This window comes from Mesoplodon bidens, assembly GCF_964165515.1.
Source record: "Mesoplodon bidens genome assembly, chromosome: 4".
Taxonomy (NCBI): Eukaryota; Metazoa; Chordata; class Mammalia; order Artiodactyla; family Ziphiidae; genus Mesoplodon; species Mesoplodon bidens.
In genome coordinates this window covers 28,676,628-28,694,541 of record NC_138160.1, presented here as the reverse complement: position 1 = coordinate 28,694,541, position 17,914 = coordinate 28,676,628, and the positions used below count along the sequence as shown (strand labels likewise).

The window sequence follows — 17,914 nt, the reverse complement described above, 5'->3', positions numbered from 1 at the left end:
TTTTCCATGGAGAATCCAAAATATTAATTTAGCCAACAGTTTCAACTATTCAACTTATCAAGAACAGCTGACAAAAAATGAAATTATTTCATAAGTTTCTTGTTTTTCTACTCCTTTCTTATTAAAGGGACCAGTGAGAATGTTAACAGGTAGACTGAAGGAGATGGGGGAAGGGTGTCAATGAAGGCCATGCCCCCAATTGATCATCTCCTAAATAATTGAAAATTAATAAGTGTTTAAGTACCTGCTTCACACTGAAATAGAAAAACATTCAATTAGGAGCCAGGAGACTTAGATTCTGATTGGATTCTTTTAGTCAAAAGCAGAAGTCCAAAGAACAATAATTACAAATGATTGAGTTTGTATTATGTCAGGCTCTGTACTATGCACTGTACATAAACTGCTGTTTTGTTTCATCCACATCACTCATCTAAAGTCAGTGCCATTACATCCATTTAACAGATGTGGAGAGTAAGGCCTAAACTTTCCTGAGGTTGCACAACAGAAAACTGGACCTCAGTTTTCTTGACTGAAAAGAGAGGGATTTTTTTTTCTTTTTTCCATTTACAGATATCATTACTTAGCATCTACTTATGCCAGGTAGTCTGCTGGCTTCCGGAGCTGTGATTGAACAAGCTAGCCATGGCCCTGTCCGCAGAGCTCCCTCTGCTAGGCTGGAGCATCTTCAGGGACCTCCCAGTTCTGTAATCAGAGCGTCTGCTCCCAGTTTCTTGCCAGTGGCTGAACTGAATGTGTGTCTCCTCCGGGTGATCTTCTCTGACATGTCCATGTGTGTCTACAGGTGGTGGGCAGGGGAGTGGGAAACATGTTCGGCGACATGTGGGCCCCATGGAGAGAAGAAGCGAACAGTGCTGTGCATCCAGACCATGGGCTCTGATGAACAGCAGGCTCTCCCGGCTCAAGACTGCCAGCACCTGCTGAAGCCCAAGACCCTCACCTCCTGCAACAGAGACATCTTGTGTCCATCGGACTGGACAGTGGGCAACTGGAGTGAGGTGAGCTCAGGGGTCAAAGGAAGGCCAGCGCTACTCATGCTTCCTCAGCCCCCCACCCAGTCCTCTTCATTAACTAATCCAAAGTGACCCGGGGTAAAAGTGCACAATGGCCAGCGTTTATAACCTCTGGTCTACTTCCTGCATTTCCCACCTCCCAGTATCCTATTGTGCTTGTTTTCCATTCTCACAGGATCTTCCTCTCACCTGCCCAGTGGTCAAATATCCGCCAGGGATGAGCTGGATCTTGCTCGCTCAGACTCACGACAGATAACTGAAAAATCCTCAGGATTTTTGCTGGCCCATTATTAAACCATTGGTAGCAAATCAGGGCTCCCCCACCTACCCCAAGAGTTGGTTTGTCAAACATTTACTGGTAGTTATGCTTCATACTAGAAAACCAAATGTGGGTCACTCTACTTGGCATGATAGAGAGTAAGTTTACTTGCCACTTGGAGAAGCCCCTCACATCATCCATCTATTCAATCCTGATCAAGGTTTAAGACATGTAATAATATTAGCCACATAAATTCAAATAGTGTTGCATTTCCCCAAGATTAATCTGATCTAATTCTCTGCATATAATTAGAAATTCATGGGCTAGGAGGTCATGAAAGACTCTCAGGCTTTAATTTTCTTTGGGTCACCGTGGGACCCGGAACTATCAGGCCTTGTGCTCCCAGAGTCTGTAGTAGAAGTAGACCTCTGCTTTCTCCAAGGGTGCTGGAGTCTCTTCCCTATGCATATTTCAGTCAGTTACCTAAGGAATGACTAGAAAATAAATGATTTTGTAAAACCAACAGGCCAGAATTTATCGATGGATGCTGACTTCTTATGAGCTTCCTTGGGAAGCCACATGGTTTCCACAATAATGCTACCATTGACCAGAGTCTTAGGAATTCCTCTTAGACTCACCTTCAGAGAAATGGAGAATATTTGATTCAGGAGAATGCCGCAGAAAGTTGATTAGAATTAAGTCTGATGGACAAAGGAGTAATCAGATCCATTTGGATAAAACCTTTGTGTTTAAAGTGATATTTGATTATAAATAAATGCAATTGCTTTTCATAGCTTATAAAGTATTATCTAAAGAAGAATTCAAAATTTTTTATAAGCAAAGGTTCCATTTCTGAAGATAACTATTTGAAAGCAGAAAACACTCATTTGAATACAGCCAGTTTGATAACCTTATTTCCAAAACTATTTCATTAGCTCAGAGTCACAGTTTAGGTTTATTTAGTTTCTAAGTCTGTACAGAATATTCTCTGGAGCGCCTGGGTGAAAATAAAAAAGATATGGTCCCTTTATTGTAAGAACTTATCAAATGGGAGAGCTAAGACCCCAAGAAACAAAAGACAAAGGTATACATGTAAAGAAAACACACCTACAGCCTAATACAGGCGTGTTACTGATGCATGTGCACACATCAGTAATAGGCCAGAATATCCCCCCTGCTGTTCCTGGAAGGTACAGTCACAGCCTGTGGCTGGCCTGACCTATTAGTCCACTGCCAACCTCGATTGCCGTAAATTACAGTGTTGTCAAAATAAGGCTGAATGGGGTATTGTGACTGGTCCATTAAATCTGTTTACCAAAAGTGCGTTGGCTGCATCCAAAGCAGTTAATAATTTTTGTCATGTAGAATTTACTAATTGCCGGAATCTTCATGTCTTTTCAAAGGACTGCAATTACACATTTGGCTGAGGAATTCCTTTCATTGTGTTTGTGTTTCTGGGGAGCAAAATGATGTACGTAACTGGAGAACAAGGGCCTGAAACGTTGGCACGATGTGACAAGTACTCAAGTCTGTTGTTCCAAATAGAGGCCACTGCATAGTATAGTGACAGCAGACATGGAATACAGTTTCCAGTGTCCACAGAGAGGCTGAACCGCTGCCTTCATTCAAGAGGTGTGGTCAAGAGAGGTGCTTTTAGTTAAATCAGCATCAAAATATTCATTGAATGGGTCTTCCTTTCTTCCCTTTGCTGTCTTGCTAATGTCTGTACACATTAGCCCTCTAATGAGCTTTGCTGAAATATGCTGAATGTCTTTGACATTCTATGCTGGGATACTTTTTAAGAGATGATATAGTGATTCTTGTTACACGTAGTATTTATGGTCTGGATTTTGTCTTGAAATCAACATTAATTGATGAAAAGTAGTGTTCCAGCAATACCTGATCACTTGGTCTGTACTGGGCTATTTGGGTCACTCTGGATGAGTCTAAAACTATCATGTAACTGGGTCAAAAGACCCAAGAGCTGTGAGGCTCCTAGAATCCTGTAGAATTGTCCTCCCTGGGCTGACCAAGGTGGAAAGCAGAAGAGGGAAATCCATGATCTGCCCTTCCCTGTCAAGGTTTTCCAGCTCTGGCAAGCCCTAACTGAGCTAGTGTTAAACCTCTCCCAGCCTTTACTCATTTAGAAAGAGAGGTTATTGGAAGGTTTGATGATAATCCATGTGAGCCCTTCACATAGTGCCTAGCAAATGGTAAGAGTTCACTAAATAGAAACTTTATTATCAGGCAAGAAGACAAGGGTCTGTTTTCCACGCTACTCTTGATTTTGCAAGTCTTGTCCAGTCAGTGGCACCCAAGTCCCCTGACAGAATTGATCGGTGGCCCCTGCATTTTCATCTAACTCCCTCCCTGAGCTCAGGGCCATTTTAGATGGGGAGCACTGTAAGCACAGGGCTTAGAACCTGCAAGTTTTTCATGGGCCTACAAAAATGTTTGAGACCTGAGGTGGGGGGAAACCTAATGTATTGTTCCAGTAAAGCAAAGGACACTGCAAAATCAGAAATCGATATTAAATTACATATTAAAAATTAAAAATTACATATTAAAAGCAAAGAATTATCAAACATTTAGTATGTATATTAAGCACCTTTATAGGTGTTAGCACAATATCTTACAATGGTCTGATTAGCCCCATTTTACTGGTGAAGGTACTGAGGCATTAGAGATATTTAGAAATTTGTCCAAGGTCGCACAGCCTCCAAGTGATGAAGCTAGGGTTTGAAGGCAGGCTGAACACTATGGCATAAAGCATCTCAGAAGTCTGCAAAATGTAACAATTTGACAGCTCTCAGTATTCATAAAAAATGTATTATGTTTGGAAACAATTTGTAGATCAGCTTGTCTCATTTTGCTGGAATTCCTGACTATGCATAATGATTGCTGAGAAATGAGAGCCACTCATAAATTAAATGACTTGGCCTCACCAAATATTTATTTTCAAAAACAAAAGAATAAAAAGCCTTTCAAATTGCTTTTACAGAAGAAGATTATATTTCACTTGAAACTAGAGATGCTTTTTAATATATTTGATGGGCTGTAGGGTGGAACCTCTGAAAGCAGACCTGCCCAGGGTCTGCAAAGATCTTTAATCCACCCTTTTTGTGCCTGACCAAAGCACACAATCAAACAAATGAACAAAGCAATTAATTTGCCCAGCTACTAAGAATGTATCAAGTGCAAAGCTGTTCACTCGGGTGTTGGCTTGCACAAGTGACCAAATAGATTATATGTTTCACAGACAAGCTCTCCTGGCTCTTCAAACAGAAGGCACTGCAGCAAGTGCCAATGGCTTATCTATAGCTAAATGAAAAGCAAAACAAACAGGCAAACAAAATTCATGTGAAGGCCATAGGAGTTCCTGCAAACTGAAGGGAGACAGCATGGAAGGTGAGGAGACATCGCTGAGTCGCTTACCCTCAGTATTTCCTAGTTTCATTCAAGGCCCAGGACACTCTTGTGAGGCTGGACACCTGATGCTTTAGCCTCCACCGCCTGCTCTTTTGGCATGGGACCTCTGCAAGTGCCAACATCTCAGTCCTTCCCAGACGTCAGCAGCCCATGCTTTGCCAGGTTTCCTGGAAAACACATGTGAGCACCCTTGTCTGAAACAGCTACTCACAGAAAACCAATCTGGAGCCATGCTGATTCTCTGCATCATGTCTGATTTGTTTTTAATTATCTAGAGTACTGTATTCGTTTGCTAGGGCTGCCATAACAAAGTACTACAAACTGGGTATCTTAAGCAATAGAAATGTATTGTCTCACCATTTTTGTAATGTTGACTGAAAATAATGCACAACCTAAAAGTCGAGAGTTATGTTTTATTTGTGGACAAAACTGAGGCATTAAGCCTGGGACACAGCCTCTCAGATAGCTCTGAGGGACTGCTCCAAAGAGGTAAGGGACGAGCCAGGATATATAGGGTTTGTTTGTTTCTTTTAATTTTTATTGGAGTATAGTTGATTTACGATGTTGTACAAGACAGAAATAGAGTCACAGATGTAGAAAACAAACTTATGGTTACCAAGGGGGAAAGGAAGAGGGATAAATTGGGAGATTGGGATTGACATATAGAGGGTTTTTTGTGACAAAGACCAGGTAGTTGGAACATCTAAAGATTACCGTTAATTAAAGAAAACCAGATATCTCAAGTTAAGGAATTTAGCGCTTTTCTATGTATGGGAAGATGCAAGAGTCTAGGCTCATTGAAATCATGCCTTTGACGTGCACCTTAGCTCTCTCAGGCCAGGATCCTATTCTTCCCCATCCTGAGTCCCCTCAGGGCTCACCATCCACCGGCTGTAGTGGCTTGACGGCTGCAACATCCTTTGTTTTCTGATATGGCGGGCAATATTTTTCATTCACAGCAACCAGAAGTCCAAGATCAAGGTGTGGGCAGAGTTCGCTCCTTCTGAGGGCCGTGAGGGAGAATCGTTTCCATGCTTTTCTCCTAACCCCCAGTGCTTTGCTCAGAATCTTTGGTGTTTCTTGGCTTGTAGATGCATCACCTTCATCTCTGCTTTCATCTTCACGTGGCATTGTCTCTATATGTGTGCCTCTGTATCCAAATTTACCCTTTCCATGAGGACAATGGTCAGTTTGGATTAGGGCCCAACCTAGTGACCTCATTTTAACTTGATTACCTCTGTAAAGACCCCATCTCCAAATAAGACCACATTCTGACGTACGAGTGAAGAGGGTGAGCAGGAGTTAGAACTCTGGTATATCTTGTTTGGAGGGGACACAATTCAGCCAATAACAGGTACCTAAGGGTTTTAGCTTACTTTCAAAATGGTTTTCGTATGGGGTCCAATCATTCATTTATAAATTCCTGAGACTATGCATTAAATGTTTTTATGCCCAAAGCATTAGCTGTTTCCCTGCTCATCCCTTTAGCCCAAGCTCTCTGAGAAACCTCAACTGTGGTTTTGAATAAACTCTCTCTTAGCACTACAGCTCTGAGCCAACTGGGGGTCCTCCCCCCACTGCACAGTGCACCTCGGATGGGTGGAGTTGACTAATTTAGCAGCAGACCTCTTTCTCAGCGGGCTCCCCCCAGAGACCTTAATCTAAGATTGATGGCAAATGAGGGCAAGATAACTCCCAGGGAGGACATTAACAGATTGACAAGCACTTTGCCTGGTACCGGGGTCAAAATTATAAGGTAAGGGGGTAAGATAATCATAGTGGAAATTGGTTTTGAGAATCCTGAAACTACCAGTTGAGATGAGTTCTAAGTGTGGCTTTGTGTCCTGCATTTATCTCATCTGAAGGGTTTGACAGCTTCTAAGGAGATAAACACAGTTGGAAGGTGTACTGGAAGAAGCATGGGCTGAAGGCACAACAATACTGCTTGTTCTGCTGTGACTATGAGAAAAGGCAACTGAGTTTTTAGGCCCAATATACTTGGTAGATAGTTAACACTTACTCTCCCACTGGGCACAATATGCCGCAATGTAAAGGAATGGTATCCATCGATTATTTGAAAGATTCCGTGTCTCCTGAGTAAGGAAAGCAGATGGGGATGAATGGTAGGTGGAAAACATATAAACTCTCCCAGACCCAAGTATCCATTCATGAAGTTTTGAATTGCCATTTGGGAATGGGGCAATAGTTACAGATCATTTGCTTTTTCAAGAGAAGCTAAAAACCTGGAATTTGAAAATGATATCTGCTCATTTTTAAATGTTGGCCGCTAATTTGGTGTTTGTATTTTGTTTGCTTGCTTGTCTGTTTTGAGGTTGAGCAGACCAAAGAATACATGCCAATGGGCCACATGTAGCCCTTAGGCTGCCACTTTGGTGTTTCTGTTCTAGAATAATCTTCTGTTTTGAAAGATCAAAAGCTAATGTATTTTAATTAAGCAACCACCTAGATAGTGATTATTTACTCCTGCTTTATTCTTTGAGGCTGAACAAGTTCACAGTGAATAAGATTATTTAATACTTGTAATTTGTAAATTAAAAATAAAAAACGTATCCATCTATTAGTCCTAGGAAACCTGAATCTAAAAGAAAATCCAGCAATAAACCCATGGGATATATGGGCCTTTACAGGTGTCTTCTAGACTTTTGCCTACAACTGCTTTACTCAGACACCTGCTCACTTCACAGCATGCCCTAAGACAGGTCCGTGTGTCACTCTTTGTTTCACAAGGATAGTAGAAATTGGGGACCCCCATGCCGTTTGTTATTATTATTACTATTGTTATTATCAGCATCAATATTATAACAGTGATAATAATAGCTTCCAATTCCCAATTTCTTCTATATATTATGTACTATGTTAAGGTTGTTTTCTTATATAATATTCACAGCAGCCTTGAAACGTGAGTATTACTTTCAATTTCTAGATGAGGAAGCTCTGAGGCTTAGTCCCTGCATCATGCATGGAGTTAATAATGGCATCTTGAGGTCTTTAAGCTATTTCTTACAGGTTTTGTAGCTCTTTTACTTCACAGTTCAACCTGGGGTGGAGGGCACACACCCATATATTTTTGGATTTTTAGAAATGCTTGTAAAGTTGTACAGTAAAGTCTGTGGATATTAGGGGCATTGCAAATCAAAATAAACAAAAAAAAGGGAATGAAAAGAAAGAAAAGAAAAATCAAAGAGTTTCCTACTATGAGCTTTGTCTACTCTGACATTTCTTGGAAAGAAAACCCAAAGCAGAGTACACCTGCAGCTTGAGAATAGTTGGCGTTAGTGCTAGCAGGGTCCTCATTCATGAATCACCTCTGGATCAGAGCCTACCTGAGGTTGCCATCGTGGAAATATGTTCAGACATACATGGAGGATTATTTGGTTAGACTGATACATTTTTACAAAGTGAAGATTTGAAAACCCTAGGAGATGGGATCAGAATGTAATAAGTGGAGAAGTGACTCAGCATGACTAAAATGGATGGAGCATAAAGTGTCTCCATACACAAGAAGAGCAGAAATATTGTAGTAAACTAGGAAAATAAATATCCCCAGCCTGCCTGTCCCAGGCTCCAAAGTGAAGTGAGTCGTGGAAAATGCTGGAAGAAACCATTTCCTCACTGCTGGGCTCTGAGAGCTTTAGCTGGTAGTCTCCACATGGTTGGAAATAAGTGTGCATGTCTTGGTCTATGAAGCACTGTTCCCACCAAAGATTAATATTATATCAGAACTTGGAAGTTCAGTCTTAGAGCTGGGCATTTGAGTGTTTGTTGACATCTTAAACTCACAGCTTTATGGGTTGATGCCAAACCTGCAGTTGAACGTTCCCTGAGCTGCACAGTCTTCTGTGCTCACGTGTCTCTCCTGCTTTTCAGAGATGCTGATTTCAGCGGAGCTATCATACATCAGTGAGTGATTATGCTGGATTGGAGCAAAATAAAGGGGGGAGTTATTTTCCAATACAGAGGAAATTGAAAACAGGACTTGAGAAGGCAAGAAGTTCAAGCTGAAAAATGCATAAGTTCACAGGGAGAAGAATTTTCCCATTCCTGATTATTTTCCAAGTAGAACAGTCATGTAATAAATATGTAGTAAGTGATCATTGTATCCCAAGAACTATCCTGGAATTCAGTTATGGATAAGAAACAGTTTCTGCCTTTGGATAAGTTTTCAGAAATCAAAAGTTTGGTTAAGTCAATAAGTAAATTCAGTAGACAAACTGCTTTCCACTGTGCTGTGCTAGGTATTTTTTGGTCGGTGGGGAGGGGCATGGACTTAATCTAATTCTTACTCTGCCACTGACTTACAGCCTTTCAAGCAGGTTCCTGGGTGTCAGCTTCCTCTCTCGTAAGAGATGGAATAATAATTCCAGCCTTATAAATCTCACAGCCCTATAAATCTCACAGGGCTCATATTCACAGAGTATCACACAGAATAATGGCTGTGAAGCCCTTTGAAATCTAGGAAACATTATGTAGTCCCCATCTTCAAGAAACCTACTTTAGGGTCAGAGATGTGAGATAGATGAATGCAAAACAGTCAGCACAGACTCCTGGACAGTCCATGTTCAAGAACCAATATTTGGTGGTTAACTTAAAATGTCATTGGAAAGGAAGGCTAAAAATGGAGCAGTTTGGTAAAAATACGGATTTTTTTCAAAATATCAAGAAATTTAATGTTATGTAGCAACTATGTGTGGTTTGCAGCTGCTAAGACTGATGACATAGTCTTTACCATGAATCCTGAGAAATGACTGTCCTATTAGGTTTCCCCTGAAGGCAGTCTAGCTGCCTGTGCCCTACAGAGCCTGGAGGGACCACTAGGGAGAGGGACCTGCCACGGCGTCCATGTGTGTATCAGCGCCATGCTACAGGATTCCCCTAACTCTTTGGAAATGGTATCTCCCCACCTTTGGTTAACTACCCATCTTTAAATTTCATAAAAGGTCCTGGATCTGTATACATGTGTGAGTATGGTTTTTGTCTAGTTTTTAATCTGAGTCCATCTGACACAGGCAAGAAAGTGGAGCTTAGGATGCCTGAGTGAGGCTATGTGGCTATATGGATATAAAGGGAAAAGCTCATATCATTAAACTAATAGATTCCAAAAAATACGTAAACAGTTTACATTAATTTAATAGCATCAAACCCTAGGGAAGATAATATTACTATCTCTTTTTAAAAATTAGGTGATCTGTTTAAATCATTTCACTCTTTGTGGATCTACTATCCAACAGGCATAGCCCAGGGAGACTTCAGTTTTACTATTTCATGGTTTGCATTTTCAGTTTGTAAAGGGTAAATGGTTAGTCCTGAGCCTTAGGTGGTCTCCCGGAGATACATATTTACATGGGAAACTAAAATTGAACAGAAACCTTATACAAAGATAGAGAACGATTTTAGCTGCACAGTTCAGTTTCTACTGGGCCTGTCCTGATTTGCCATAAACCTTAGCATGAGAACCAACACATCTTTCCACCAAACTAGACTAACAGCCGTCTCTCTTTTCCAGTGTTCTGTTTCCTGTGGTGGTGGAGTGCGGATTCGCAGTGTCACATGTGCCAAGAACCACAATGAGCCCTGCGATGTGACAAGGAAACCCAATAGCCGAGCTCTATGTGGCCTCCAGCAATGCCCATCTAGCCGGAGAATTCTAAAACCCAACAAAGGCACAATTTCCAATGGGAAAAAGCTACCAACAACTGACCCCTTCAAGCCCATCCCTCCAACTACACCTAGTCCTAGGGTGCTGACTACACCCAGTCCTAGGATGCTGACTACACCCAGTCCTAGGATGCTGACTACACCCACAGTGCCTGGGCCTATGAGCACAAGTGCTCTGATGATCAACAGCCCTGGTCCTACCACAGCATCCAAAGAAGGAGACCTGGATGGGAAACAGTGGCAGAATAGCTCAACACAAACTGAACTGGACTCCCATTATGTCATTTCCACTGGAAGTACTTCCCAGCCCATCCTCACTTCCTGGTCTTTGAGTACCCAGCCAAATGCAGAGAATGTTTCCAATCCAGACACTGGTCCTATCTCAGAGGGAGACCTTGTAGTCACAACAATGCATGGTTCTGATTTGTCAACTTCCAGCAATCCTGTGACATGGCAGGTGACTCCATTTTATAATCCCTTGACCAAAGAGCCAGAAATGGAGATTCATAGTGGCTCAGGGGAAGACCGTGAACAACCTGAGAACAAAGATGAGAACAACTCTGTGACATGGACCCAGATCAGAGTACCTGGAAGTGATGCTCCAGTGGAAAGAAGTAGAGAAATGCCACTTGGACCTCCGCCAACACCTTATCTTAGAGGGGCATCCCTGTGGCCACCCTTCAGCACAGTGTCGGAAGGACTGGTGCCCAGCCAAAGGCCCACCACTGTCAAAAATGGTGCACCCAGAGCTGAGGGGATGGTCACTGAAAAGCCAGCTAACACTCCACTCCCTCTGGGAGGAGACCACCAGCCAGCATACTCAGAAAAGCCAGTAAACCATCACCCCCGAGAACTTCCAAGCAACATGAATCTAACACAGAGTTCTGGACCAGTCCTGACTGAGGAAGACGCAACAAGTCTGATTGCTGAAGGGTTTTTGCTGAATGCCTCAGATTACAAGCAGCTCTCAACAGGCCGCAGCCCTGTGCACTGGACTGTTGGAAACTGGAGCGAGGTAGGAGTTTTATTTCTTACCCAGGCCCGATTCTATATGGAAATTAGCTAGGGGTGTTGTATTCCTGTGCAAATTTCAAAATGGACTTGTGTAAAACATAGTCTAATGTACAAAAAAGTGAAGCAATCAGGTCCATGCCCTCACCTCCCTCTTCACCTCCTTAACTCCAAAAATGAAAGAAAAAAAAAATCCAGGGAAGGAGAACAAATGTAGTGAGATATAGTGAAAAGAACCTGGAACTAAATCAGGAGACCTGAGTCAGCCAGATGTGTGACAGTGGAGAATTCAGTCTGTCTCTCTGAGTCTGCTTTTGATCTACAGAACAGTGGAACTAGCGTAGATCACCGCTCCTCTCCAGTGTCCCTTCCAGCTACAAACTGTAATGATGCTGTGAAGAGGGACCACTGGAAGGACCTGAGTTCATATTTCATTCAGAAAGCCAGTGTTGAGACTCTGGGTTAAACCTGTCAAGCAATCACAATTGGAATGGAAATCTAAGACAAATTTCTTTAAAAGAATTCTATAGCTCAGTGTATCAAGCATTTCTTTTCTTTTTGGACTCAGTGTTTGCCTGCATTAAAAAAAATCTTTTTAGCTTATTAAAAGGATTAGAAGATAGAGGAAGAAGAAAATAAACATGATGACAAAGTGTTGGTCCCTGTTTTCAGGTTTGAGGAATTTGGCTAGATATTTGTTTCTTCATTTCTAGAGCTAATTACATCCTTTGAAGCATCAAAATCATTTCTCACCCACTTGAATTTCAAATGCACAGTATTTGAACTTGTTAAAAATAACTTGACAATGCAAAAGAGAACTTTGTGGCAAAATAATCACATGTTGATGTCATTCAGCATTTTTGATGACAATGCATGACTCATCTCTCTAGCTAAAAAGAAGTGTTAACAGCTAATATAAAATAACAATATATTTCATTTATGAAGCATGTTAATTTCCAAACCACTTCCATATGTAGTCTACTATTTTCTCTTTTTGACAGTCCTGGGGAGTAGGTAGGGTCTTGTTTATACCAATTTATGTAGAGAAAAACTAAGATTTTTAACAGTTAAGTAACTTGTCTATGGACACGTCAGTTGGATGATGAATCTTCTAAATCTTTCTGCTCTTATCTGCTGTCTCTCTAGTGAATTTCAGTACCAATCGACAATTTATCTATATAAAATTCTTCTGTATGAATTAATCAGCATCATTGGTCCTGAAATTGACTATACTGGCAAAAAAAAAAAGGTATATTCAAACTTCCAAAATTTTTTGTTTGCATTTGAACTATGTTTCACATTGATTTACTTTACGTTCTAAAGTGAAATCACATTCATTTCATTTTCTGTCAATAGAGGGGCATCTTATTATCCCCATTTGGAAGTAAAGAATCCAGGTTCAGGAAGAGAAAAGATTTTCATGCTTAAGAGTAATCCAATTTGTTGAAAAAAAGGAGAGGAGTGGGTCTCATGATCCCTGACATTTTAGTCAGGTTTCTTTCCATTAGGAAAGTCCTAATGGGCTCTTAATGATGAGGAAGATGTTGACAATGAACATCTATAAAGTGTGTGCCATGCTTTATAGCATGATTTTATGCTAATTCACATGCATTCATGTGAATGCATGAATCCTCACCACAGCCCAAGGAGATTGGTAATATTGCCCCCCATTGCAGATATAAGGAAACTGGAGCTGAAAGGTGAAGTAGCTAGCCAGAATCACACACACTCATGAGTGACACGGCAGGAATTTGAACCCAAGCAGACAGACTTCATAGCCTATGATCCATTGCTTTGCAAATCAGAAAACATCACCACTCTCTCTGCCTTCTGCTATTTTTGTTTCTTCTTTGGTCATATGACATGAAAACAATGCCAGTTATGTGGTGACCCTGGGTAGACAGATGAGAAAATCACATAGTTCACAAGAAGGTACTTAAAATAACATTGAGGACTCCATGGTTACTTTTGAGTTCACAGGGGCAAATGGTGCCTATAATGTCACTGCAGTGGGTTCAGCCTAGATATTTTGAAATAAAAATGTTCTATTTAGGTTTTATGAATGATATCCTTTTAAGTAGTACCACCCAAAGGTATCTTTCTTTCCAAAAGCATGGGGCATCCCTTAAGGACAGATAAATAGGCTTATTGTTCTGCATCCAAGAAAGCAGTCTGGACAGTGTGTCCATACTCAAAGATAAAGAGAACAAGTTATGGAAACTGAGGCTACTAGTTAATTTGTAGGATTTTGTTAATTAGCCAATGGAGATGAAGTCTGAAAGTACCTACCATTAAAGACACTGTGGGCCTTGAGAAGAATACCAGCTAGGTCAAACAGAGTGTGAAAGTGTAGATCATAAAAGGCATATATATGGGATCAGTATCAGAATAAAGTATGAATGACATGCATACAGTATGTGTATGTAATTAGAAATCACACACACACACAGAGGCTAAGCTGTTGTTAACCAATAGAGCCAAACAAGTTATGGTTTGCCAGAAATTGATTTCTCACTCAGCATAATAATACAAGGTGATTCCATGTCTGCAGTGGTGGTAGTAGAAAATGATGCTGGGAATCCAGTCTGACAATGGCTCTGCCATCCTCCCATCTTCAAATTTGCCCTGGGTCACCATCCTAGTCACAGTCAGAAAGGGAAAAGAGCACAGAGGCACTCCCATGGGAGGTTTTATGGGCCAAGCCTAGAAGGGGCACTTATCAATTCTGCACACATTCCATTGTCTAGAACTCAGTCATATGACCAAACCAAACAGCAAGGTGGATGGAAAATGTAATCTAATTGTATACCCAGGAAGACGAGGGAAAAGGATTGTAGTGAGTATCTAGCAGTCTCTGCCACTGAATGACATGGCCCACTGTGTGTTTTAGGTAGCTCATTCTGGAAGCAGTGAGGATGAGGGATTTGACCTGTTGGGAGGATACTGCAGTAGTCCAGATGAGGAATGAGAACTAGGACAAGACTGCTTGGGATGACGAAGGGAAGATGAATTCAGGAGTCACTGAGAACTTGAGATCAGCAGGACTTTGTGGGGAATTGAATGGTGGGGTATGAAGAGGAGAGAGGAGAGGAGTCTGTCATGACTATTCCATTGGAATCGTGGGTGTCCGTTAGGTGATGCTCCTATAAACTGAGATATAGTACAATGTATAGGAAGAGTAAGTTTCAAAAGAGACAAAGAAAGGGAGGTTGATGAGTTCAGTTACAGATCAGGTTTAGTCGATAGGACCTGTGGGATATCCAAAGGATAACCAGCAGATGTTTGTGTGTGGGGGTCTGAGGTTCTTGAGAGAGGTGAAAACTGCAGATAAAATTTGGTAGCCATGATCAATACGTAGACGTTAGAACCTTGGAAGTGAAGGAGGTCACCCAAGCACAGCCTGTAGGCCGCAAAGAGGAGTGGTCCAGGGTTGGGACTCTGGAAACCACCAACATTTTAAGGAGCTGGCTGACAAAGAGATACCATGTGAAAGACTGGTAAGGAACAGTCTAATATTTAAGGCTTAAATCAAGAAATGTGGTGCCACAGACGTCTAGGAACATGAAGACTGACAGTGGGCCTAATGGATCTTACAATTAGAAGGTCACTGGTGACTTTGGGGAGAACATTTATAGTATTGAGATGGAAGGGGATACCAAAGTGCAGCCCAAAGGAGAGACCCTTTTGGAGGCTATCGCAGTTCTCAGATGGGACAGTCCCCACATTAGGACTGTTAATAAAGATGGACAGCTCTTCTCAGTCCACAAATTCATACAAAAGTTTCATTAAAAAGTAGCTTTAGGATGACCCAGAAATTAGTTTCCTTTCCCATACTCTTATGTAAATGTGTTTTAACACATTTGTCCTGAGGATATTTAATACATGTTAATTAATTGATAAATGTTAATTGATCTAATGAGAAGTTACTATATCCAAATAAACTAAACCTAAATAAAAGTACCTATCAACCCTGATGACTGTTTGAGCCCAGAGGTTAACTGACGCATTTTGATTTTAGTAGATCAAGATACAAAAATTAATTCTACCTCATGTCATACCTTTGACAGAAATAAAGTCTCTTATTGAATACATCATAGCTCACCAAAAATTTGACAACCGTGGTGGAGCCATTGAGAGCTATTAATTCTAGGCAGTTTGGCTGGAAAGGGGGAATTGGCCCAGACTGCAGAGGTTTGTAAAGCTACAAGGATATTACAAGAACAGAGTTCCACATTTGGCAGGAGTCCCCTTCATGACAGAGCTTGGTGCCTGCTCCCTTTATGCACCTTTTGAGACAAAATGTTTAATACACAGAATTGTCTGAGAGGATCAGGATTCAGAATGAAGACTTTGGGTTTTGAGTTTCCCAGTCTCCCCTGATTTTTTATTCTACCCATATCTGAACTTGTTTCTTTAGGATTGTCCCTCCCTATAATGGCGTCGCTGGCCACTCAATCACCACACCTTAGGAACCCCAGGATCACCACTGGTATCAGCCTTCCCTTGTCCTACTAGAAAAACCCTAACAGTTTTTCAAGTCTGTGTCATCTCATCATTTCTGTCATCTCCGCTTCATTTCCTGTCAGTTTAAGCTCAGGAGTTTCCAACCTAACGGTGGGAAGCATCTGGAAAAGAGTAGGGATGCTTTTGTCTGTTACAATGATGGGGGATGGGGGCTGCTACCAGTATTCAGTGTCTGAGAGCCAAAGACAATGAGGGTCCTGTGACGTTGAGGGAAGTCCCAAATACCAATAGTGCCCCAATAGTTGAGAATGGAGAACCCTTGGTTACTACTCTGGTTAGGACTTTTGCCTTTGCCCTTACTGGTCTGGGCACTTCCAATCTCTCCCCTCCCCAGTGCTTTCCATACCTCGTCACGAGAGATGTAAGACTGCCCTATTACTTTTCTAAACGGAATTTTCGAATCATTCCAAACTCCTGATCACAAATCATTAATGTCTCTCCATTACATATCAGATAAAATCCACTCTAATATCCAACAGCCTTCAGGTTCTCGAATAATTCCGCTTTCAACCTACTTCCTCCTATGACTTCATCCATCGTAAGCTTCACCAAATCTAAACTGCTCAGTTTCCACTAAACCTTCTGCTCGTCTCAGTTCAATGCCTTTGTTTATGCTGTTCCCTCTGCCTGGAATTTCCTTCTCTTTCTCCTTTGTCCTTTTACATTCTACCTGTTCTTCAGTATCAAGCTTTGAGCTTCCTCTTGCATAAAGCCTTTCCTGCTCTTTAAGATTGGAAGTATTGTAATTTCTAAAGTTCCTTAACATTCAATCTGAAATTTCTCTCTGTGTCCTCCCTTTGTGTCCTGTGTTGAAGGGGTGTTCATGTCCCCCAGCATACACAGCATGTTCCTCTAACTACCTGTGATTTTGAAAATTACTAAAGAATTGATATAAAAACCGAGTTAACACTGTAAATAGACATAAATCTAGAAAGCAGATGCTCTGGGTTTGAGTATTGGCTCCATCATTGACTAACTGTATGTTCTCACTGCACCCATTTCCTCATCTTTAAAATGAGGATGATGACGAGGGCTGATTCATAAGATTGTTATGAGATAAAAAGAATAACTATGTGTAGGAGAGTGTCAGGCACATAGGAAGTACTCAGTAAGCATTGGCTTTGATATCTGTTTATAAGACAGAAAATGTAGGTGCTTCACAGTATGCATGGGTGTGGATCTCATTTTGACAGAAGATCACCTCTCGTCAAATTGCCTCATCATTCAGTCGGATCCCTTGGGCAGTCAGTGAAATGTATGCTGTGCAGTCCTGTAAATGGAAGTGACAATAAAATTTTCCACAGCCTTTCACAGCAGTTTTCGCAGGATTCTGATGGAGAGCTGCACATTAGTTCCAGCTCTGAACACCCCCAAACCTGCTCCTTGACCTGGTAAATCGGTTGTCACAGGGTCACTAGCTGTAACGAGGGAGAAAGTTCCCAGAACAAGCAAGTTGTCCCTTCTGCCTCCTTAGGGTCCTCCTCCCTTCTCTGACCTCCCCCCTGCACTCCTAATTTGAAACTAACTTAAGAGACAATCAGTGGAATCCCCTTTTACTTACTGGGTTCCATGGACATCCTCCTGTCAGCTTCACCTTTGGACTCATTTGCTGTCTAAATAGAAATTGTCAAAAAGGAACTAAACAAATGTCTACTCACAACATCTGAATCTAACAGGACTAGATTCAGAGCTCCAGAGACATGTGTTTATTTACAACATAAATATGGTACAAAGAACTGTAGACATCACTTGTGATGTACCAGGGTCATCAGTAGCCTGGGAATTTGGTCTCACTAGCTCCTGTCCTGGGTTTGGGGCAAACGTCATGTTTTTCTCCATGTCGTAATGTGAAATTAACGTTGTACTGTCTGTGTGATCTTAAACGTGACTGCTAAGCTCTCTTAGCAGATTTCCGGGCCCCGGAAATCTGGAAAGTGGGACTCATAACACTGACCTTGCAGGTATGCTATGTTTAATAGGTAAC

At 41.4% G+C, this 17,914-nt stretch overlaps 1 protein-coding gene across 1 annotated transcript in view; it reads left to right on the top strand.

Annotated features, from left to right (window-relative positions):
- Positions 1–17,914, top strand: part of ADAMTS12 (ADAM metallopeptidase with thrombospondin type 1 motif 12) — a 392,328-nt gene that overhangs the window by 304,919 nt on the left and 69,495 nt on the right. The window contains 2 exon segments of the mRNA XM_081230390.1: positions 803–1,016; positions 10,244–11,410. Coding sequence (XP_081086516.1) covers positions 803–1,016; positions 10,244–11,410 — 1,381 coding nt within the window.